The 24,243-nt window shown below is 34.2% G+C and overlaps 1 protein-coding gene across 2 annotated transcripts in view; it reads right to left on the bottom strand.

Moving 5' to 3' along the window:
- The window catches only part of ARID2 (AT-rich interaction domain 2), a 131,625-nt gene extending 107,733 nt beyond the window's left edge, over positions 1-23,892 (bottom strand). For both annotated transcript variants that reach the window (XM_016134307.2, XM_016134306.2), the window contains exons 1-3: positions 23,647-23,892; positions 23,438-23,531; positions 22,269-22,366 (exon numbers count right to left, since the gene is read on the bottom strand). In XM_016134307.2, the coding sequence (XP_015989793.1) occupies positions 22,269-22,366; positions 23,438-23,531; positions 23,647-23,738 (284 nt within the window). In that variant the 5' untranslated portion in view covers positions 23,739-23,892. The remainder of the gene's footprint in view (positions 1-22,268; positions 22,367-23,437; positions 23,532-23,646) is intronic.
- Positions 23,893-24,243: the final 351 nt, after the last annotated feature.

Raw genomic sequence — 24,243 nt, forward strand, 5'->3', positions numbered from 1 at the left:
GAATAAGCAGTTAAGCACAAAGAAAATACTGGCTATAACATATATATATATATATATATAATCACTGAAATAAAAATTTTTAAATAGTTTGAACAACAGAATGGATAAAAGTCACGTGACTCTATACCAACAAAATGTGAGTAGCAAGGAGAGAATGTTAAGGTTCTTGGAATTTACTGGACAGGAATGAGAGAGGACACTGAGATTAAATTTAGACACTGAAAGGATACAATGTAAAATGGCAGAGCTAAACTCAGTACAACAATAATCACATTAAATATAAATGGGCTAAACTCAGAATTAAATTAAAAAGAATTAGAAGAATTAAAATTCAGGCGGAGGGAGACAAAAGAGACAAATAGGGATAATATATACTGGTCAAAAGATTAAATGAGTGTGAATATATAAACACATATATACATAAACAAATGTCTACGTATATATATATACATATGTGTGTGTGTGTATATATATATATATATATATACATTCAGCCTCAATGTACATAAAGCAACATAAAATTGTGGTGCAGAATTAACAGATCAACAATTCTAACTGTAGGTTAACATTCATTCAAAAATTATGAAGCAATAAAAAGAGCAAAGATTTGAAAGATTTAAAAATGTTATCTTGAAAGCCTAATGACATATAACATGTATGACATTACAACAAACATAATCTTTTTGAGCTTCTACAGAACCTTCACAAAAATTGATCATATAATAGGGCACAAAAGAAACCCTGACATATCATCTTCCAAATCAACTGTGTTTGCAAAGTCAATAAAATTAAAACCAACAAAAATAAGATAACAAAGAGAATTTTTAAAAATCTTCTGTCCAAAAACTAACATGTGGATTAAAAAGGAAATTTTAAGTATAACACTTAGAACTGGATGACAAACACATGTCAAAATATGTGAATATAGCTAAGACAAAAAGAAACTTAAAAAATTTTAAATTTATCAGAAAATAATCAAAACCAAGCTTTAGGAAACAATCAAATATCATGTACATGAAAAGTGCTTGCTAAGCTATAAAACTTCACAAATGTAAAGTGTAATTTTAAAAGTTTTCTAAATTTAAGTTGAAATTTAATATAAAAATTATGCTAAAAGGAACTGTCATTCATGTTCATGTGTTTATAGACAAACTATTACGAAGTTTATAAAAATTAATGCATATATTTGAATAGGTACATTTCCCTCCATTTAAACAAGATGTGTGCACCAATTACTTTTACAATTTCGAAACTGTAGTAATTTAATTTTGAAATAAGAACTAGAGTTTCCTGCATCACATCACAACTTAAGTAAATTATTTCATCATTAAGTCACCATTTTTTTCCTTTTGAGGAAATCAACTGTAATGAAAAGCACTCATTTTAATAAACTATTAATTGATTTTACTTTGTGTACTACATCTATTTTTGATAAATGGTCTATAAATCAAGTATCTACATATCAAATCATATTATATTTCATTATATTCCCATAAGTGCACATATATATACACACATACATCTATATGCATTGTGTGTGTGCGTGCGTGTATAACTAATTAAGAAACTCATACACTCAGACATCTTCAGGAATTGAGTCTCATTTTACTTACTATACTGTAATATTCTAAATCCATACGTTACTTATTTACAGAGAATTAGAATACAATATACTAAACAACTTAAGTCCTACCAAGCACAGTCTATTCTTCTTTTGATAACTCGGAAGGCACTTCATCAACTGGAAAAGTGTTTCAGAGTAACAGAGACTGCTAACTATCTACACATATACTCCCATACTTTCTACATATCACATATAATGTATAAATGTATGTATGTGTGTGTATGTGTGTGTTCTTTTACCACACATAAGTTTCAGCAAAACATTTCTGTATGTGACTTTTTGGGGAATGTATGAAAGGTATGTTTTATGGCTTGTTACATGATCAACTTTATGAATGTTTTATAAAACCTTAAAGACTACATTTCCCAGCTTTCCTTGTGTGACAAGGTTTTGACCAATATGATGTGAATGGAAAAGACATATGCCCTTAAGAATGAATGAGTTTCTATTCACTTTTTCTTCCTATTCACTCTTTTAACTCTATCCTATTGGGTGGAATGAGGATGTGCTGGCAGGTGCTGGAGCACCATCTACATATGGCACCAGGAGATGGAAGCCATATGTAGAGGATAACAAAGATATGGGTGGCCGAAGGGCTCTTTTCGAGCTACATTAACAGTCCTGGACTATTTATATTTGAACTGTTACATGAGAAACAAACTTATGTCATGTGTAAGCCACTGTTATACACTGTGACCAAAGTCATGTGTAAGCCATTGTTATACATTGTGACCAATGAGACCAATATCCTAATACGGTTTGCAATATCAATTGTTATCTTGTAGAGTATTAGCAGGTCTAAGAAGTTGGACTAAATCTACCCTGACTTAATGAAATGTCCTTGATATTTGTTTTCCACATTAATAATTTCCTAATATATGCCCAATTTGTTATCTTCACATTGTTCTCAAGAAAGGAGTATGTATTATGTCAAGATATAGTGTAAGCTTTCTGCTTATTTATATTCTAGAGAAACAAAGTTTGTATTGTCTTGAGGGATCTCTTTGTCAATGGAAATACAATTATTCATAAGAAATTGATAAATGACAATTTATTCTTGTGATCTTTGCATATGCACTTAAAGGACTATATTAGAATAATGTTGCAGGGCAAATATATTTTTCATTGGATCCTTTACTAATGATTAATTGAAGGAACCACCTTGGCTCTTCTTCAAGTTCAAAAATTTAAGATAATCTGATAACTTACAGGTCTAAATGAAATGCTTTCTCAAGTTGTATTTGGATAATACCAGTAGGAAGAATTCACAATGAAGTGTTAAAGCCTAATCCTAACAGCACTCCATACTAAATATTTCCTAATTCACTTACCAGGGTTCATAATCTTCAGACATCAAAGGATCCCTCTCAAGGAACCCTATGCTGCTTTAGTATAATAACTGCAACTTAAACCAAAGCCATTAAAATGTGGCTTCTCTCTCTTTTTCAACCAAGCTGTCTATGGTCAATTATGTTTCCCATGGATCCCAGAACTGGGAGGGCAATGCACTTTCACATCTGTATCAGTAAGTTAAGCATTTTTCAAGACTATTCCAGCCGGACCTATTTTATCCAGCAAGATTTTTGCTGATAGCAGCATTTCTGAAACTGTTCACAGTAACCATGTGAGTGGATACGCATGTTGGGGGCTGGTGAGGCCATAAAGGGAAAGGATAGGATAATATGTGCTCACATGTGTTTAGAAAATTCCATGGACAGTCACAAGACACATAAGCATGTTAGTTTTGAGAAGTGTTGCAAAAAAGAACCATGTCTAACTCTTACAACAAAATTTCCAAGGTATATTCAAGTCGGAATACTTTTTTCCACTGCCCACCTAATCAAGTTTGAGAATGCTGGCCTTAGGATCTTTGTGAGAAAAACCAGTCCAAAATAAACAGAGACTCATGGAGATGGACAATAGACTAGTGGTTACCAAAGGGTAGGAGGGAATTGGGGAGGAGGGACAACAGACTAGTGGTTACTAGAGGGGAAGAGAGAAGCGGGTAAAAGGGGTCAGAAAGAAATCGAACTATGGGAGGGGAACACTCAATGCAATATATATATGCTTGTGAAACTGTACACCTGAAACTTACTGGATTTCGTAACCAATGTCACCATAAAAAAATTAAAAATAAATTAGTAAAAATTAAATAAATATTGTAATTAAAAAACAAAAGAAAGAAAAGAAAACAAGAAAACCAGTCCTTGGCCAATCATCCCAAACTGCTCAATGAATGGGGACTTGATATTTCTTTAGGAGTTTAAACTTCTTTTCTTCAAAATAATGATGCAGAGAAAGGAATGGACTGGGTTTTTCTCCTTAACTCAGGCTATAGTTTAGAAGGCTGAATCCTCCCTGCTGGGCAGCAAGGAGAATACTGCTGAATTTTCTCTGAATATATGGTAAGAGCTCTATATTTTGTCCAGGTTACAACTTCCTCTGCTTTTACAGGTAAAAATAATCCCATATCTTGGATATTTCAGGTAAGGAAGTTTAGGAAAAATTAATTTCGTTCTAAATGCTGGATTATGGTCATTTGTGAATACCTGTCCTCATTTTGTAGTCGGACTGTTACTCTGTTAGTTACATATTTCTTCACATATTAAGATGAGTTAAGGTGGAGGCAATTTTTATTAGCCCTAACCTTTTTGAATACTATTTAAAGATCACTTATAAATGGAGAAAATCTAGAAATGTCCAAACCAAATTAAAACATTTTAATGTTAAAATAAGATTTCAAGTAATGGCAAAATTCTTACAGAAGAATTTTAATAAGGTGATCCTAAACGCATGCAACTAGATAATTCTCCTCATTCCCAAGCACCCTTTGCAAATAATTCCTTTTTCTAAATTACACAAGCTAGCCATAAAAATGTGGGTCCAGGAATACTCAAGATTAGAAAATACATTCTAAAAAACTAAATGTATCAAATATGTACATCTGTCTTCAGTTCAGTCTGTTTTTGTTATGTATATATACTATCCTTATCCCCACTAGACACTGTCCTACATGGTTTTAGAAAAATAGAAAAAGGATGCTAAATTATTTGAACTAATAAACAAGTGCTGAGTTATAAAGCTTAAGAAAAAAAAATGATGTCAGAAATGAAATTATAAAAAGTTCCTTCCAGCATAGAGATAAAAGATTAATCTACACATAATCCAAAATTTTACCTGACTGTAAACTAATGATTGTGGACAGCAACAGTTGGTTTATCCAACTTGCCAACAACTGAAATTCCCTATTAACCTGCTCTTCTGTAAATTGACAATCTGATGAAAACTGGTGTTTACAACAATAATCATAAAGATACTACAAGGTTCTGAAGTACTTTCTGAATGACTTGTCTATTATTTTTAAAGAAGTTTTCTGAAGAAAACAAAAACATAAATGTTCATTGCAGCATTATTTACAATAGCTAGGAAATGGAAACAACCTAAATGTCCATCAGTGGATGAATGGATAAAGAAAATGTGACACACCACACACACACACAAATATTATCCGACCACTAAAAAGAATGGAATCTTGCCATTTGAGACAACATGTATGAACCCTGAGGGCATTATACTAAGTGAAATAAGTCAGAAAAAAAAATACCGTATGATCTAAGTTATTTGTGGAATCTAAAAATAACAAAAAACAAAAATCCCTGAGCTCATGGATATTCAAAACAGATCAGTGGCTGGCAGGGGTGGGGCATGGATGCAATGGGGGAAGGATGCCAAAAGATAAAAATTTCAGTTATAAAATGAATAAGTCATGGGGATGTAATGTACAGCATGGTAACTATAGTTAATAATACTGTATTGCATATATGAAAGTAGGTAGAAGAGTGGATCTTGAAAATTTTCAGCACAAGAAAAAGAAATTAAGTATCTATGGTGACAGATGTTAATTGAACTAGTTGTGGTGATGATTTTGTAATCTATACAAATATCAAATCATTATATTGTACACTTGAAACTAATATGTTATATCAATTATACCTCATTTAAAAATGCAAAACAGAATTCATTTATCTGAATATCTGATAAAAATAATATCCCATTTTCTGAATAAACCAGGCAGGTGTGTTTGCCATTTCCTGCCACTACTTTCCCCTACTTGAAATCTATCCTATACACAAATGTAAGATTAATGTTCCCCGAATATCATTTTTATCAAGAAATTTTTTGCCAAAAAAACCACCACCACAAACCTTACATTCTATATTATGTACAGAATTGACCTGATTTTCAAAATCCTTATAAATCTGATACTGATCTTTGGTACAATCTTACCTTTCACCAACAGGATGCAGCAGTGTTCATTTACACAAATAAAACACACTATACACAGACTCATTTCCCCCTTTCCTTGAACCTTAAAAGACCTCCATCTCTTCCCTCATTTTTTTTCTGTCTTTGGATATCAAGTTCAAGGCCTCTTCCATATACTCCTCTCTACCCTCAAACTACAGTGATTTCCTTTTCTTACTTCCCATGACCCTTTCTAGCATACATTCATTGATTCCTTTAGCCATTCATGAACTATGCATGTGTTATGATGATGGGCTGCAAAGATACATAAAACTAAGTCCCTACTTCCTTGGGCTCACAGTGCAAGAAGGGAGATAGACATGAAAAGTCATTAAAGCAGGGTCTATAATAGAGTTATAAACAGGGAAAAGGGGGATCATAAAGAAGGATCACTTCAAGATCTTTAAGGAAATAAAAAAAGGCTTTTTTGGAGAAGGCGACATTTATGTTAAGTTTCAAAGGTGGATATATCAGGCAAGAAGAAGAGAAAGGAATTCCAAGCAGAGAAAACAGCACATGGTAAACAGCACATGCAAAGACCAAGAGGCAAGAAAAACTTGGTATGTTTGGAGAACTATATATAGATAAGCATGGCTGGAGTTCAGAGTACATTAAATCTAACAACACTTATGACTGCCCATTCACCAAGCCTTAAAACTAATGAAAAAACATAGTATCTGTCTTCAAAGAATATGCAAGCATATGTTATCCAATTGATTGGTATAGTTAATTCAAACAAAACAAGTAGTACTGAGCACTTATTATGAACCAGATACCCAAGATAAAGAAATAAAGAGCACAGCTCCTGCACTGGAGGAGTTAACATTTTAGCAGGAGAGGCAGAGAGACAGCTTATAGAAGACAGATTTTAAAGTTCAATCCTTATGACAAAAGACTAGAAAAAAATCTTAGATATTAATAGTGCTTAATATTTTCCACTTGTTTGTAATTTTCTAAATTGTATACAATAAGCATGTTACTATACTTTGATAATTAAGGAAAATAAAGTTTATAATAGAAAAGGTATAAAAAGTTGACACCTGATGAGTTATCAGTACTTAAGCAGCATCTGCTAATTAAAGACTTGAAAGTTTTAGATTTGAAACTTTAGATATCCAAAATATGGCTATGTGTCACCATCTCAAGAGCTGAGAACCTCATTGGTACAAAACCACTATCATATCATTTTCACCTGGATTATTTTATTAGCCCTCTAACATATTTCCTTGCTTCTGCCCTGACATCTCCTCCCAAACCTTAATCTGCTTATAACAAAACAGCCAGAGAGACACAGATAATGGCATTTCACTGCTTGAAATCCTCCAATGGCTTCAGTAAAAGGCAAAGACCTTACAAAGGTCCTACCAAGATCTGCAACCAGCTCTCCTTATCTCTGATTCTGGTATTTGACTTCTCTTTGCTCGCTCTAGCTACTATGGTGGTCTCCGTATTGTTTCTCAAACATACCAGGCATGCTCCATTGCTGTTTGTTCATTCTTATCTACCTGATTTGCTCCTTCATATCCTTTGGGTCTTTATTCAAATGTCACTGTCTTAGAAAGGACTTTTCCTGTCCATTCTATCTAAAGATGTAACACTCTCCTATTTGAAAGCTATCTCCTTTATCTGCATTATTTTCCCCCTTGCAGTTATTATTGCCTAATATATTGTTTTACTTATTTTTTTCTGTCTCCTTTCCCTGCTCCAAAGGGTAAAATATTTTCTGCTTTCATCACTCATGTATGACTACTGCAGAGAAAAGTGTCTGGTAAATGAAAAATGATCAATCACTCATCATTCACTGAATGAATGAATAAAGGACAGTATTCTGTATCATGGTTGAGTCCGGAGGCAGAAGATCTGGATTAAATCCCAGTGCCACCACTTTGTAGTAGAGTGACCTTGTATAAGTTACTTAAGCTCTCTAAATCTAAGTTTCCTCATCTATAAAATGATGATGATGGCATCAATCTTATAGGACGGTTCTAAGGATTAGAATAATGCAGGTGGAGCACAGTGCTTGGCAAATAATGTCCAATAAATGCTAGCTATTAGCATGATGCCTCCAATGAGTTACCACATCATTCCCAGTATCTTTTTTTTTTTTTTTTTTTTTTTCAGAAATAACAGTTACTTTGCAAAATCCTTGGATCTTCACACTCTAGTTTGAAACAAAATCAATACTACTCTGGGGCAACTCTTACAGAAGATTCTATTCTGTTGTAGCTTATAAAGAGACGGGGAGACACTAGTGTCTATTTTATCTTAAAGCAAGTGTTTTAAGTGCTATAAAAAACTGCACAAAATGCCATATTTATCACAATGTTAATTTACATTCTACAATCAAAACTGACCCTTGGTGTTTGTTTCATAAAACCGCACAAGAAAAGGTTAAGCTTAGGGTCAGATCAATGTAATTCTATTATACTACTAACTCTGCATTTTAGAATTTTTGAATTCTTTCAGAACTTCCCAAAATAGATTTTCCATTTGCTATGAGGCCCACCATACCCACCCAAGTTCATAAACATCTTCCCAGTGTCAGGAGATCTGATTCAAATAAACTATAATGTATCAAATGTTAAAAAAAAAAAGGGCTTTAAGAGATACATAAATTTTTTTTAAAAAGTCCCTGACCCCAAGACTTTGGTAATAAAACAAGAGCAGTGAATTATAATTCACAAAGCTAAACTCTAATCCTGACACCACTACTTACTAGCAACAGTATTTAAAGGTTTTTCCCTCATCTATAAGGTAAGATAATACCAGTATTATAGAATTATTATAGAAAACCCGATAAAATGAACATATGTAGAAATGAACTATACTATAAACTGTATTGTGGCACATGTTTTATTGTAAAAAATACATTAAAGAATCTTTTAAAATAAAAAGCCACAATGACACACCTCAACAATTTTCATAGTTCGCTTATTCTTTTCAAGTCCTGTCTTCATATGCTTTTAAAAATAAATTAGTAATCATGTGCACTTGGGGGAAGACAATACAGTATGTCTTCTTCTAGATCTATATGGTCCAGGTTCAAATACTAGCTCCTGAACTTACTATGTGACTTTGGGAAAGATTTTTAAAACTTTGTTCTGTTTTCTATAACATCAAGATAATAATATAACAGTACCTACGTTATAGGGAGGTGTGAAGAAGAAATGAAAAATTGTAAACCATTTAGTACAGTTCCTGTCACAGGGCAAATTCAAAAAACAGTAAAAAAAAAAAACACTAAACTAAAAATGTAAACAGTATTCTGATTTTTAGAAAACTTAAGATGTCATGTCATAAACCAAAAGTATCTTATCCAAAGTATCGTAAAGTTCTTTTAAAAGGACTCTAGGATGCTTTACATTGACTATTTTTAAAATAAATCTCCCTACCATCCATTTGTTCAGATATTTTAAAATGTATAATAGAATCCATCTATTGCTTCATACTTCCAGTAGAGGTCTCCATCTAAAAAATAATGTACCAGACTGAAAACTTTAAATTAGTATTCCTGGTTATTAAAATATATACACACAAATTATTGGCCAGCTTTACCAAATATGCAAGTTTAAGTTTTCCAAGTAAAACATTTAAAATAATGACTATCTGAAGTAAAAAGAAATTTTTCCTGGTAATCATTACATGTTTTGCTATGGGCCCTCCTCAAGAGCCAAGTAATACGTACCTGTCTTATAAAACATAATCCTTCGGACAGGAAGAGGATAGATATAAATTGTTGGATATGAATGATAAATCAAGGACATATTTATCATCTATACCAGCCAACGATACCTATTCCTCACAGATGGTATGTGTCAGTAGAATCATCTTAACATAGAAGGTTATGTTTTATAGGAGCAAAGAAATCTGACAATCTTCTACATTTATCCTTCTTAAGTTAGAATAGAGTGGCTAGAGTAATAAAGGCAGCTCTGAATTGGCTCTGCTTTTCCTTCCCATCATTCAGTAACAGTGATTTTAGGCAAGTCAATTATCCTTATGCAGGCCTACCAGAAAACAATATCATATTTGTACCCTACCTGAAAGCAGTAGGCAGACCATCTTCTTTAAAACCTGTTTAGTTCTAAGAATGATACTATGAATTGATAGATTCAGTAGCCATTATCCAGTTGTTGCTAACTACATACTTTTTTCTTGCTCCTATCTTGGTAATTTAAATTTCAGGCTCAGTAAGTAAGCTCTATAACTAGGTCTCTATGAAACATTAAATTTACATATAATACTAATGTCTACCTTAACTTAGTTCCTTAAAAGTGCAATGCTTGGTAAATACAGATAAGATTTCGTATGCCCAAGAACTGACCAAGAAATTACCAAGCAACTTGTGTAAAGCTAATAAATAGTGCTGTATGTATGCACACATGAGCACACACACGCAGACACATGTACACATACACCCACTCAAGCTAACTCCCACAGTTTATAAAGAGGGAGATTAAAAGAGATATTCTAAGCCACTCTCAAGACTTTAATATCCAAATTATATCTAATTCTGAAGATCAAATATAAAATGTAAACACATAACACATTTAATTTAGTGGCAATGGGTTTGGATGGATTCACCCAAACAAGCATATAAGATTTCTGATTGTAATCAAAACATGAATTTGCTTTTCATTTCCACAGGGTGGATAACCTATAAAGGCTTTTAAACTAAAACAATTACTTTCTATCTTAAGAATATAAAAATCAAGTAATGATCAAATCACAATTTATACTAGTCTTAATATAAAAATTAAGCAATGAATTAAATAATTGCCTTGTTTTTGTATAACAAGTGATGCAATGGCCAACAAAGAATCAAATAATAAAGATTGCTACTGGATGTATGGAACAGAAAAGATAATTTTCCTCCAAAGTTATCATCTAGCATTTTAGCTGATTTCTACTTATGTTAAATTCCTAGAACATGAGAAATATTCACATTCAAATATAAACAATTCAGTATTAGCTCTCTTCTTGAATACAGATAAAGACATAATTAGATTTAAAAAATTAACGCCAAATGCTAGTAGATAAAACATATGAAAAGTATCACTAAATCTGATTTGGAAGACCAATGCTACTGTTCATTCAACAAACAGATACAGAAATACTGTATTAGAATATACAGAATTAAGACTGCAATAAGAACACAGAACTGACAGTATCTTACTAATTGAGGACATGCTAGAAATATCGAACTAAGGTCAGCTTCAAGGCAAGGAAAATATGCCCTCATCTTCCCAACTATTAAACAGTGGATGATATAATTAGACAAAAGAAAATAATTAAAGGTATAAAATTTAGAAAAGAAGTAAAACTATATTTGCAGATGACACTCTAGTACGTCTAAAATTTTTTAAATCAATAATAAAACTAACACAAACAGTAAAACAACTGAGGTAACAGATTATAATATAAAACAATCTTTCATATAAATGATAAACAAACAGAAGATATAATGGATGAGAAAATCTGTTACAATAACAACAAAAACAATAATATACTTAAGAATAAACTTAAATGTTCAAAATCTATAAAAGGAAAATTTATAGACTCGAGTGACACAAGAAGATTTGAATAGAAAGATTTTCATTATTCTTGGATAGGTCAACTCAATATCATCATGATGTTAGTTCTAAGGTAATTTATAAATTTAATGTGATCCCCGGTAAAAAAAAAAAAAAAAAAAAACCGCAAGATTTTTTCCAGAACTAGAAAAAACTGACACTAAAGATCATATAGAGGACATCAGAAGCATGCGGAGTGACAGATATCCCCATCTAAAACTCAACAAAAAACACACAACCTGCACCCAAGCACGTTTGAGTGAGGGATCTGTGAATAAGAGATACCACAGAAAAAAGAAAAAAACCATATAGAAAAATAAACATAAAAGAATACTCAAGAAAACCTTATAAAAAAAACTATGAGATGGGAGTGGCACTACAAAATATTAAAACATACTATACAGAGGCACTAGATTTACTGGGGTGATCACTTTGTGATTTATATATATGTCTAATCACTATGCTGTACACCTAAAACTAATATAATATTATATGCAAATTATAACTAAAAAATAAAAAATGTTTAAAAAATGCTACATAAAGCCATAATAATTAAAATATAGTGAGATACCATTCCTTAACTCTGAAGACTGATAAAACTTTAAAAGTTTGACAACACATGGCAAAACTGTGGGAAATAGGTACTTGCATAGACTGCTTGTAGGAATAAAAAATATTTCTCTCCAACAAAGGGAATTTGGCAATATTTAATAAAACTGCATACGCATTTATTCTATGAGTACTACATCAATCCCTTTTGATGATACATCTCCAAAAATGTGAAAATAGGTTTGCATAAGGGTACTAGATTTGCAAAAGATTACTCATATGGCATATGTTATTAGAAAATATTGGAAACGACCTAAGTGCCATTATACGGTGGAGTGGTTAAATAAACTAGAATACATCCACACAATGGAATATAATGCAGCTGTTAAAAAAAAAGGGACTTTATAGATTTACAGTAATATTCAAGATATAGTAAGTGAAAAAAGGCAAAATACAAAAAAAAATGTGTTCGTTTTCAGAAAGGGAACTAAGAATGCATATATGTATCTCCTTATTTTTACAAAAAGAAACACAGGAAGAATAACCAGAAACTAAAGATACTGGTTAGCAACAGAGCATGGGTGGGAATAGGGCAGAAGAGACAGAGATTAGGGTAAGTATATCTTCTATTAAATTTTAATTTTAGAATCATATTAAGTGTTTTATATATTCATAAATAAAATTAAAGGAACAAGAATGTAGAAGAATGCAAAACTGAATACGAATGAAAATAATATAAATTTTACTGTATTTTAAGTAAATAACAATACCCGGGGAAAAAAGAATCCAATCACTGTGAATTTTTTAACACAGTACTTTACTGGTGATATAGCTTTAGTATGAACATAAAAAGAACTGCAAACAAATTTTTAACTCTTCTTGGCAGGTTTATTGTTTGTAGTGGTATGGATGTAATGATTCTGAAAGTATTCTCTATGTGTTATAGAACCGACAAGATGAGTAAATATACCGGTATTGGGAACTAGGGTTCTCAATGTCGGTGAAGGGAGCTACACGGAATGAAAGAAGGCAACAAGAAACTTGTGTGGACTAAAAAGATAACCAAATAACAATGAGTATACCCAGATCTTGGTTTCTATATACTATTCCGCACTAAAAGGAATGAGGACTCCTTGGAGAAATAGCTGATACTAGAGCTGGATAAGGAAAATACAAGTTGACCCTGGAAGATCTTACCTTGTCTTAAAGCAAGGAAGAGCTCAAAAATAATGGGAACATGTTAAAAAAGACACAGGAGCCAGCTTGAAAGGGCTCATACTGGCTAAATTTAAGCAGTAAGATGCATAATAGATTTTAATCCATTGTATAAAATAAAAATCTAATAAATAAGAATGAAAACATTTTTATTATCATAGACTGCCAACTAATAAATATAGAAGAAATAATAGTAAGAAAACAAGCATTATACATCCTTTATAATAACTGATTCAGGCAAGAATCATCAATGGCTGTTAAAACTATTGGGTGAAAGTTTGACGAGCAATATATTTACACAGTCTCAAAGTACGTCCCCACAAGTTATTTATTAATTATGAAAGAAAAAATGGAAACTAACCAGGAAGACCCCACCTAAGTTAACATCAGCAGTAGTGAGGCAAAATGAAATCATATGCCACCTGCCAAAAACGCTTAACCTAAATATAATCCTGAAAAAACTTCACACAAATCCAAATTTTATACTACAAATGGTCTATGCTGTTCGAAAAGTACCATGAAAGGCTGAAGAACTAGAGATATGTAATACGAGATCATTGATTGGGGAGGTGGGTATGACTGCTACAAAAGACATCTCTGGGACTACTGATAATATGATTACATTTATGCTAAGTTTTCTGAATTTGACAACTGTCAAATTCTTATTATTACATAAGAGAATGTTTTTATTCTGAGATGCTATACACTTATATTTTGGAGTAAAGGGCATTAATCTGCAATGATATCAAAGGATTAAAGAGTAATAACATAATAATGTGTGTATATACACATAACGTCACAAGAAGAGAAAAATAAAAAGCAAATGTGGCAAAATTATAACAATTGGTTAATATTAATGAAGCATAAACAAGAGTTCACATATAGATAGCAAAAAACTAACAATAAAAAAAAAAGAAAACATGGCAAAGAAAAAGCATTCATCATTTCTCAGATTTTTACTAGTAGACTAAAGTAATATATTCCAATATGGGGCTACCTGGAAAAAGTATTCAGAAATTCAGAAGTTTGACTTTTTAATCATGTAAACTAAAAACATTACACCAAACTAGTTAAGCACTCCTGACCTATTACTTGTGAGTGCACTTGGAGGTACAGCCTGCTAAGGTACTACTGTTTATGAAGTACTAAGTAGTCTGATCCAAGCTCAAGTACACTGAAAATTCACTTAATCTATAAACCGTTACGGAAAGTTGTGATCAACTTGGGCATATTACCAACAAATTTAAATTCAGCCTCATCTCTCAAGTACTACAGGTTAGGAATTTTCTACAGAGGACCCTAACTTAGTCTCTTTGTTCTGTTTTAAAAGAATGTTCCTACTGACCTCAATTATGTTTAAATTAACAATTTACTTATTTAAAACTAACCAATGAGTTAGGAGAGGGACAAAATAAAATCTCATCCAAAAACATGAAAGATGTGTATGTCATAATTACATAATAAAAAATCTTTGTGCACACAGCAACTGACCATTAAATGCTGTAAGAACTTACCAAGTATAATAGTAAGAACTCAGAAAGACAAGAATCATAAATACTGTCAATATTTCAAAATAAGATGTATATTCGAACAATGGATATAACCTACAACTTTGTTTTAAAAGAAATATCACATATATTCCAGAAGAAAAGTTTTATTGTAAAAGTTTTTCTAAATGTTATTTTTCTAAAATTAAATAACAGTAATTACTTCTGAAATTTGAAATGATAAATGAAGACAAAGTACATTTGACAAAACAGGCTATTATTAAGTATTGTTATTTTCATAGGCATTTATACAATATAAGCTAAATCCCCTAAGCAGTACTGGGACAGACCAACACAATTCTCACAAAGAGGAAAAACAAGCATTCAATAAATTCAATAAAACAAATGGTATTCCAGTTGGGAAGAATAATATAACGTACTACACATAAAAAACCACCTAGTTATTAAGGAATACTTATTTTCAATTAATTTTTTAAAATCCAAATAACACAAATATAGTTAGGATAAGTTCAAAATAGTAGTTTCATTTACCATTTTTTTCCCTTAACTGAAGTGGAGCCCTTGTTATAGTCTCTAGAGCCCAGAGACAAAGTATAGGGTGTGTCTAGGCTCTGCTTAGAGATGACAGGTGCAGTCTGAGCAGGTGCCCTAGACCAGATGTCACCTAGAGGTTTTGTTCTAGATGTAGCCTTGGCCAACATGCTGATGCCAAGTTAAACCAGTTATCTCAGCAACTAAATTGGTTTCATTACAATACATAGATCAGATGTTCTCAAACTTCAGCATACTTAAGAATCATCTAAAGCACACTTTTTAAAGATACAGTTTCAAACTATTAATACCTAAAACCAGTGATCAATCTTTGCACTACTAAAACAGGACAATTAAACATTATATGCCTCATGATCTGCTCAAGAGCACAGCACTACCTATTAAGTATGCCTAGACTATTGAACTTGAATGTTATCAACCTTTAGATCTATCAGTTTTCAGGAAATAAATACAGGGGATAGAATAGGCTAACTGACACTAAAAGTAAGGGATCAACCAAATCCAGAATTTGGGAAGCACTAAAGGACAAATGACCCTAAATACTTCAACAATCAACTGCATGATAGGAAAAGGAAAAAGAAACTGTCAAGAGATTACACAAAACAGCCAAAGCAACAGATTCAGCCCTGGCCACAAAATTCTCTTACAGTAAGATGGAAATGGACCCTGCCAACACTGACTTAGCTATTAATGGATCTATGGATCTGTCATTTTTGGCCAACAATTCGGAATGTGGAAGCTATACCTAGATATCACAAAGAGATTTAGGTTCCAGCAATAGGTTATTGCAATATACTTCACCCACAGGGTATATACCTTGTAAAAAGGAATTAACTCCCAATCTACAACATAATGAATGTGCAAAAAGTATCCAAGCACAAGTGAAATTCTTTTGTGTTTTGAAATAGAAAAATGTATGTTAGACTCTATTTTAATAACGCAATTCTTGGAAAGCTTAATGAAATTCATAGATAATCTAAATGTACTGAAAGAGACAATTTGGACTCTAAACCATCTATTTCAGGTCCCCCAAAAGTTTTATCCAAAAGTAGATGGATTAACAAATTTTATGATAGGTAACCAATACCAGTATCGATCAGCACATATGCATTTTTGTGTACTTCTGAATGAAAGGATTCAACCTGCCTATTTCTTTGACTCTATTATGGGTAAGTGAACTACCCATGTTATTTACATTTATTTTAAATTCAAAAGCCAATACTATGGCTTTTCCTAAAAATTATCCTTATAATTTCAAGAAAATATATTTGAAGATAATTTTTAATCACAATATCTCCATTTTTAATTACAGTTAAGTTTCGTCCTTAACCCAATGTTACTTCTGAACAGCCTTACCTAATACCAAAATTCATGACATGACTTCTCAGTTTTTAAAGTTGTAGAACTGAAGTTGGCAGGACTATCATTATGTTTTAACAAAAGTAATTACTATTTCAAAATACAATGTTCTAAAGCAATGTGATCAATGATTCTGCTGTAATTCTTTAGAGAAGCTTGTTTCAACAAATTTAAAAAACAAAATTTTCAATAGAACTATCCTGGTAAAAAAGAAGCCTCTAGTTATAATGACAGAAAACGGGGGAAATAAAGAGCAGTTATTGGTTCAAGTTAAGAATCTTAAGTTAAAAGGAAACTAACCAATTACATACAATTAACTATAAATTATTTCATCATAAAGAATATCATGCCAATACATGAACCACTGCCAGAGACTTAAAAATCTTCATTATGGTCATATATGTTTTTGTTACATTATAGTTTAAACAGCAGAAAAATACTGTTATGTATCTACAAGAGCAGCTTTCCCCATTCTGGACCAACTATCTTAAAGATCCAACTTTTCTTTTTCTATTTGGATGACAATATTTCTTCACTTTTCTTTTCCTGGCAAATGAACACAAGATCATTTTAATGTCCCCCTACTCAAGCAAGTATTTAACAAGTATTACCAATATAATTTTGTATAACCACTGATAAAGATATGCAAATAATAGCTCGACAAAATTATTTAAATCTGTATTTCTATATCTCTATGTAAATACACACAATTACCTCTCATTTCTCATTTTCCTCATTATTTACCGCATTAAAATTTTTTCTTAACTTGCATTTCTTCTAGCTTGACGTTTCCCAAACTGTGCTCCACAGAACTCAGTGGGTGTTCCCCAAACATGGGGTTTCACACTGCACCCCTCCTGTGTGTAGTGGTGTTCGGGCAGCACCATTTACTTTGGCTGGGGGGAGGAAGGTAATAACTAGCGTTTGTTTCTCCAAATTGTCTACAGATCCACAATGCATGTTAATAAAATATAGTCTCCAAAAAGTCCTGCAGTAACCTAAGTTTAGCTTTATTGCTGAAAGTCTTGGGGCTTTTTTTTTCAAGGAAACATGCTGACATTTCAGGAAAACAAGTGTTAGATACAGCACAAATGAGGAATTTCTATTCTAATTGATCCCGAATAACAAAGAGTGTGGTGATGATGGTGGTAGCAGATCAAAGAGGCAGAAACAAGAGAATTCCCCCCAACCCTGCCCCATATGTCTCTCTAATTCCCCACTTTTACCAGTAAATTTTAGCAGGGTCTATACTACTCTAAAAAATGACCAATAAACAGCTTTCAACAAACAATAATAATAACTCTAAATATTTTACCTAAAAACATGTATTGAGTACTTGCTCTCTGACTAATGTACTCAAACACCAATAAATTAAAATGATGTTTGTTTTGCCTTCTTTCTAACTTCCAATATCACTTAGTTTGGAAATATAAAAGACTCACGGAAGAGATACTTTTCTATCAAAGTTATAGTGGATTTCACACATGACCAACTATGAAAATACTAACTCCACAAAAGAGTAGAGATAGGATTAGAAAAAACTACTCCTATTTAGAAACAGACATTTTTAGTTAATATCTAAAGCAGAAAATGCAAATGAAGAAAGCATATAAACATTTTGGGAATTTAGAGTTCTTACCCTAAATCCTCACCGAAATTTTTATCTTCAGTGAACTATCTATCTTGGAGATTTGTCTACTTTACACTGCTTAAAACATGGTTTGTAAGACAGAACACTAACCTGATCAGGCTTTCAACTGTCTCCACTTTTTACTTCTTTTAACAACTCTGCATGCTCTTTATAATGTAACAGACTATCAGAAGATCTCAAAATCAGGGTTTTCAAAATGAAAGGATACAGTCTATAAAATTAAATTTAAAATGCATATGTGAATAATTTATTTAGATACAGTTGTTCTTCTAATCTCCATATTACTTTTATTTTCCTTCCCTGATTGAGAGCACTTTATCAACTCACAAATTCCATGTATTACTTTATTTACCTATTTATTACAATATTAAAGCATTCTTTCACTTAACCTCAAGTGACTCATAAAATGCTTTCTCTTAGAAGACGTGATCTATATAGTAGATACTAACTGCAGAACACATGAATGTATCTACTCTAACTGATAAATGTAAACTTCATTGGCATAATCTGAGGGCTTTATCCACCAAGGGAAACAGAATAAATTCACAATGCAATTGAAAATCCACTATGGTGGGCAGAACTCTACAATTAAGTTTCTGACTATTCTAAAGGTAGATATGTATTAAAAAATCACTTATTATAAGAAAACCAGTAATATGTAATTTTGTACGATAAATTTTTAATGTCCAAGATATTTCACCTCTTTTCCAAAAAATCAAGTTTTATAATGGAAGCATCAAGTTAACCTTGCTTGACTATATAGCTGTATACTGGAGTCAGTAAGCAAAACAAAATTCTTCAAGTAAGTATTTGAAACATTTACCTAAATCTTCATACCAAGACTTCATTGCTTAACAGAAATAGGAGCACTAATTTGTCCTTCGATTTTAGCACCAAAACAGAACAACGACAAAAATTTACAGAGTAAATAAGGAACATACTGGGTACAAATACACTCGGGCATAAATTTAACCATATATAATTTCCAGTTATATTTTAATTTCTTAAATTCATTGGTAACTAACAAACTGAATTCATAACAGACTGATTAAACACATGTCAGGAATACAACTTTTTTGTTCAATTAACAAATGCCCCTAAAGCCATTTAGATTTTTTTTGCACTTAAATTTCTCCATTTACGAAATGTGGGTAATTATACCTTTTTCTTTTATACTTTAGGGATAATCTACTAATAAGCATTTATGGAATATATTGAGATATACATGCCAAGAAAGGAACTAAGTGCAAACAAAATATAAAGACATCATAGATGATTAATATACAATTTTTAGAATACTTTACACATGATCAGTAAGCATTTATGTTTAAAAAAAATAAAATGCCAATGTTGAGAAATCTTTGTAGACAAACTACAACCGAATAAATGTATGTTTGATAGAATCAAGCTAACTTTTGGCAGACCACCTAGCTCAAGTCACTATATTTAATGACTGTCTATGTTTATACCAAAACGAAAATATAAATGCTAGAATGTATACATGGCCAGCATTCTAGTTTGCTCTTCTTTATTTCAATGTCTGTAATATCATGAAGATATATCATAAAGTACTATGCTAACAGCCATCCATCCAATAACAAAATTACAAAGGAATGTCAGCAAATATTAAACTTGCAGAGTAAAGGAGAAAACAGGTAATGACAGTCTTACAATAGGTCAAATAAAACAGCAGTTCATATAAAAAATTATTCCAATTATGATTTATAAAACACATTATCTGCTCATCAGAAACTATGATATTCAATATGATACATAAAAAGAGAGAACTTACAAAGTCACTTGATTACTATTTCTTACTTTGAAGAGGCACATTTATGGTTAAGTAATAGAACTACTGTGAAAGCTTGGCATTCTGTCTGCCAGTTAAGATTTTTCAGGGGAAGGTGTAAAACCCAGTATAATACATGTCCTCTAACTGTGCAATATTACATCACTATGGAAAAAAATCTTCCGAGGTTGGTAGTACCCAATTTTTGACCAGCATATTTCTTTTGTATTTCTTTAGAAGCCATGCAAATCTTCACATGGTTTTTATTTTCCAAAACAAATGCTTCAACTTTTTTCCTAGTAGCCTAGCTACAACCCTACAAAAACAAACCTGGAGAATGACATATAGAGGAAAAACAAGTTTAGCTAAATATATAGTTCAAAAAGCAACTTCTAGCAAGAGCACAAAACTCAAACTGATCTGAAAACAATGTAAAAAGTTGCAAACAACCTTGAAACTATAAAGTTAAAAATAGCACCTATAAGTCTAATCAGTGGATGATAAAATCCCAAGATAGAAATCACAAATGGAAAAATAATATTAATGTAACCTTTAAAAACCTGGAAATCCAGTCATTTAACTGATTATGTGAAAACCCTGTTAGGATAAATGTAAATTATTAAAAAAAAAAAAAAAAAAAACACATCTCCTGAACCACATAGATCAAATAGTACCTTAAAGATACTAAATTTCAATCAATCTATCCAATAAGTATCAAGCATAACTTTAAAATGTGCATTTTAAACAGTCTAAAATCCAAATTGTTCAAACTGATTACCAGAAAACCAAGATGTGTATTAACAGTATTCCTCTCAATATTATGAATGGAAAAGAGCAAATGAATATTCCCATAAATATAACATTTTCTATTTCTTACCACATTACTCTAACAACAGTTTTCAAGGTAAATTTTGTTTTACTTTGCTTTGTTTTACTATGTTATTTAAAAATGTACTCTAACACACATGCCATCACACACACAACAGATAACAACCATATTTAACATTTTCTAGACTGCTGTGTACCTCAGTAACTACCCACAGTTTCACGAACTCTTCAGCTTCAAGCCTGAAATCAATCTAAGATAGCCAATAAAAAGTACACCTGTGCAATTACTACATTTCCCATTTCGGAATGAGAAACATAACACTGAATATCCACACTGATAAATGCCAAACTCAAACGAAATGATGCAGAAGCCACATTATCTAAAAAAGGCCATCCTATAATTATTAAAAAGTAATAAACATAAGGATCACTCGTTTGAAATAACAACCACCAACTAAGGACTCTCTATGTAAGTAAACATTAAAAATAAAAGATAACCTCATAATAAATTACAATATAAAAATATTCCTGGGCGAAAAACTGAGAGAAAAAAATAAAGGTGAATCACAAAATATATCATCTAAACTGTATCACTTACCAAATGCATAAGAAATTTATTCGTCAAATAAATAGTCTTTAAAAAGGAGTGGGGAAAATGAAAAAAAAATCCAAATCATAGAATTTCCTTTAATAGTTAGTATTCCTAATTTTCCTGAATATACAATAATTCTTTTGAATGTTTTCAGGTAACTCAAAAGTTCAAAAAAAAAAAAAATCTAAAAACAATCCTGGTCACTAAGGCATCAACTTTTTATGCTATGTAGAAATATTCTGCTGAAAAACTGCTCAGTGACACTATTCCACTCAAGAGGTTTCAATTTTAAAAATCTTAGAATCCAAACAGGCAAAGGAGTTTCTAAAAGAAAAAAATTTTCTCAAGGGATACAAAGTTTCATTAACTCTCTTAACTCTTTTACTAACATCACCTTTCTACCCCTTCATAAGACAAGCAATCAATAACAATGTCACAAAAGAATGTTTACCAAGAATGGGGGGTGGTGGTAGGGGTGGTGGTGTGTCACCTGTAATAATTCTATATGAAACATGTAAACAATCCTAAACTGGGTGAGAAAAACTTTCACCATCTTACAACCTCGCTTTATGGATATTTAATGTTTCCCAGACTGAAATTAACAAGTTTAGAAACTGGTATACAAGGTTTATTTTGTGGTTTTTGTTTTTTGTTTTTGCTGAAAACAAATCTCCCCATAAGTCCCTTATTTCCAAATACTGTGCAAGAGTCACTACTACTCACCGCAAGTAATACTGTTTTAAAGCAAAGGCAGCGTTAGAACAACTTCTGGGAAAGTTGAACTCTTCAACAATTTCTCCCCACTGATTCTTCTCAGAAACCTGTTAAAAACACAGCCACGCTTGTCTGAAAATGCACAATCCAAGAAAACTCTAACTTAACTATGAAATAAATACCCATTCTACAGAGAACTGTAGATACCCAGGCATCAATGGGTGTTTCGCATCGATCCGTAAGAGTTACAAAGCAAGGGCTGCTTGAATCTCTGTGTTTTCACCCGTGAGCCCTGTATTAAATAGCACTTGTTTTGTTTGGGGGGGCGGGGGGGAGGTTGTCTGGTGGGTTTGTTTTGTTTTTGAAGCCCGGACAATAACCAATCGCAAGTCCCTCTGTCGCCCCCTTTTAAATCTCAACGCGGTCCGTTTACACTAAAAAAAAAAAAGTTCAAAAGGATCAATACTGTTCCGGACAGCGACGTCCGCAGGTTCTGGGGGGGCTGGAGCCGGGGCCGATTCCGATCCCTCTCCCAGATCTATCCATCTCCATAGGCCCTTCTTTGAGGCCTACAGCTTCTGCCTAGCCTTGAAGCCTAAGATGGCTATTTGGAGACAGGTCCTGGTTTCTTTTGTTAGCTGTATAAACCGAGGGCGACGGGGCCGAGGCTATGCCCCCGGCTGCCGGGATCATTTCGCAGCCGATTATCGATGTTAAACCTGCCCGCGCTAATTTTGAGTTGCACGAAAACTGCTCTCAGAGTCTGTGTGTCTCTGTGTCTCCGCCTGTGCTAGAGCGGCAGCGGCGGCAGAGCTGACTCGCGAGCGAGCGGGCGGGAGCGGGCACGGGGCGGACGCGGGGCTTCGGCGGGCGCCCCGCACGCCCGCACTCCCCGCCGCGGCGCTCAGACCCCGCCGGGCCGGCCGGGCAGCGGGCAGGGCGCGAGCCGGCACCGGGCCGCCCGCCCGCCCGAGCCCCGCGCCCGCCGCGCGCACGCGAGCCACCAGGCCAAAAACAGCCCCGCCGCCGTCCGCCTCCGTGCCACCGGCTGCGAGCGAAAAGAACGCCTTTTGCCCCCGTGGGCCACCCCCCCGGCCCCGAGCGCCCACTCCGGGGTCAAAGGAGACTTTTTGGAGGAGGCCAGCGAGAGGGAAATACAAATTAAAACTTCCACTCACCTTCGCGAATCCGCCTAAAGTAGTGACTCTGGTGTAGAGACCGTGAAGATCCAGCTCCTTCCCACCCACCGCAGGGATTTTTTTAAAAGGCGACCTGCGGGAGAGAGAAAGCCCCGCACTTGTCAGCCGGGACCCCGCGCCCGGCCCGGGCGGGAGAGCCCAGTTCGCCCCGGCTCGCCCCGGCGCTGCCCCCCCGGTTGTGCTCTCACCCTCTGCTGTGGTGGAACTGCCGCAGCTCGTCCAGGAAAGCGAGTCCCTTTCTCCGCTCGTCCGGAGGCGCCTTCCCCGTCGAGTTTGCCATTATTTTTTCAAAGGAGGTTTTAAAAAAAACCCAGATTGGTGTTTTAAAAGCGCCCCCCGCTCCCTGCGCTTCCTACCAGAGCCCGGAGCCCATTCCTCGGCCGGCGGCGGCGGGGCTCAGTCATGGGCCGGCGGTGGCGGCGGCGGCGGCGGCGGCGGCGGCGGCGCAGGGAGGGAGGGAGGGGGAGGAGGAGGAGGAGGAGGGGAAGGAGGGAGCAGGAGGCCAGGGGGAGAGGAGGGAAGGAGGGAGGGGAATTTCTAAAAAAGTTTAAAGAAATCGGAGCGAAACTAGAGGGGCAGGCGACTGCCGGATCCGCGCGAAGCCGCGGGGCGAGCGCGGCCCCCACCCCTTCCTTCCCTCCCTCCCCGCGGCCCGGCTCTCGCCCGCCTCTCAGCGCCGCCGGCTCAGGCGGCTCGGCCTGGGGACGCGATTCAACATGGTGCTGCTGCCGGGGGCGCGCGAGCGAGCGAGGGAGCGAGCGAGGGGAAAGGCGAGCCGACGGTGA

This window comes from Rousettus aegyptiacus, unplaced genomic scaffold (genome assembly GCF_014176215.1).
Source record: "Rousettus aegyptiacus isolate mRouAeg1 unplaced genomic scaffold, mRouAeg1.p scaffold_m13_p_2, whole genome shotgun sequence".
NCBI classification, from domain to species: Eukaryota; Metazoa; Chordata; class Mammalia; order Chiroptera; family Pteropodidae; genus Rousettus; species Rousettus aegyptiacus.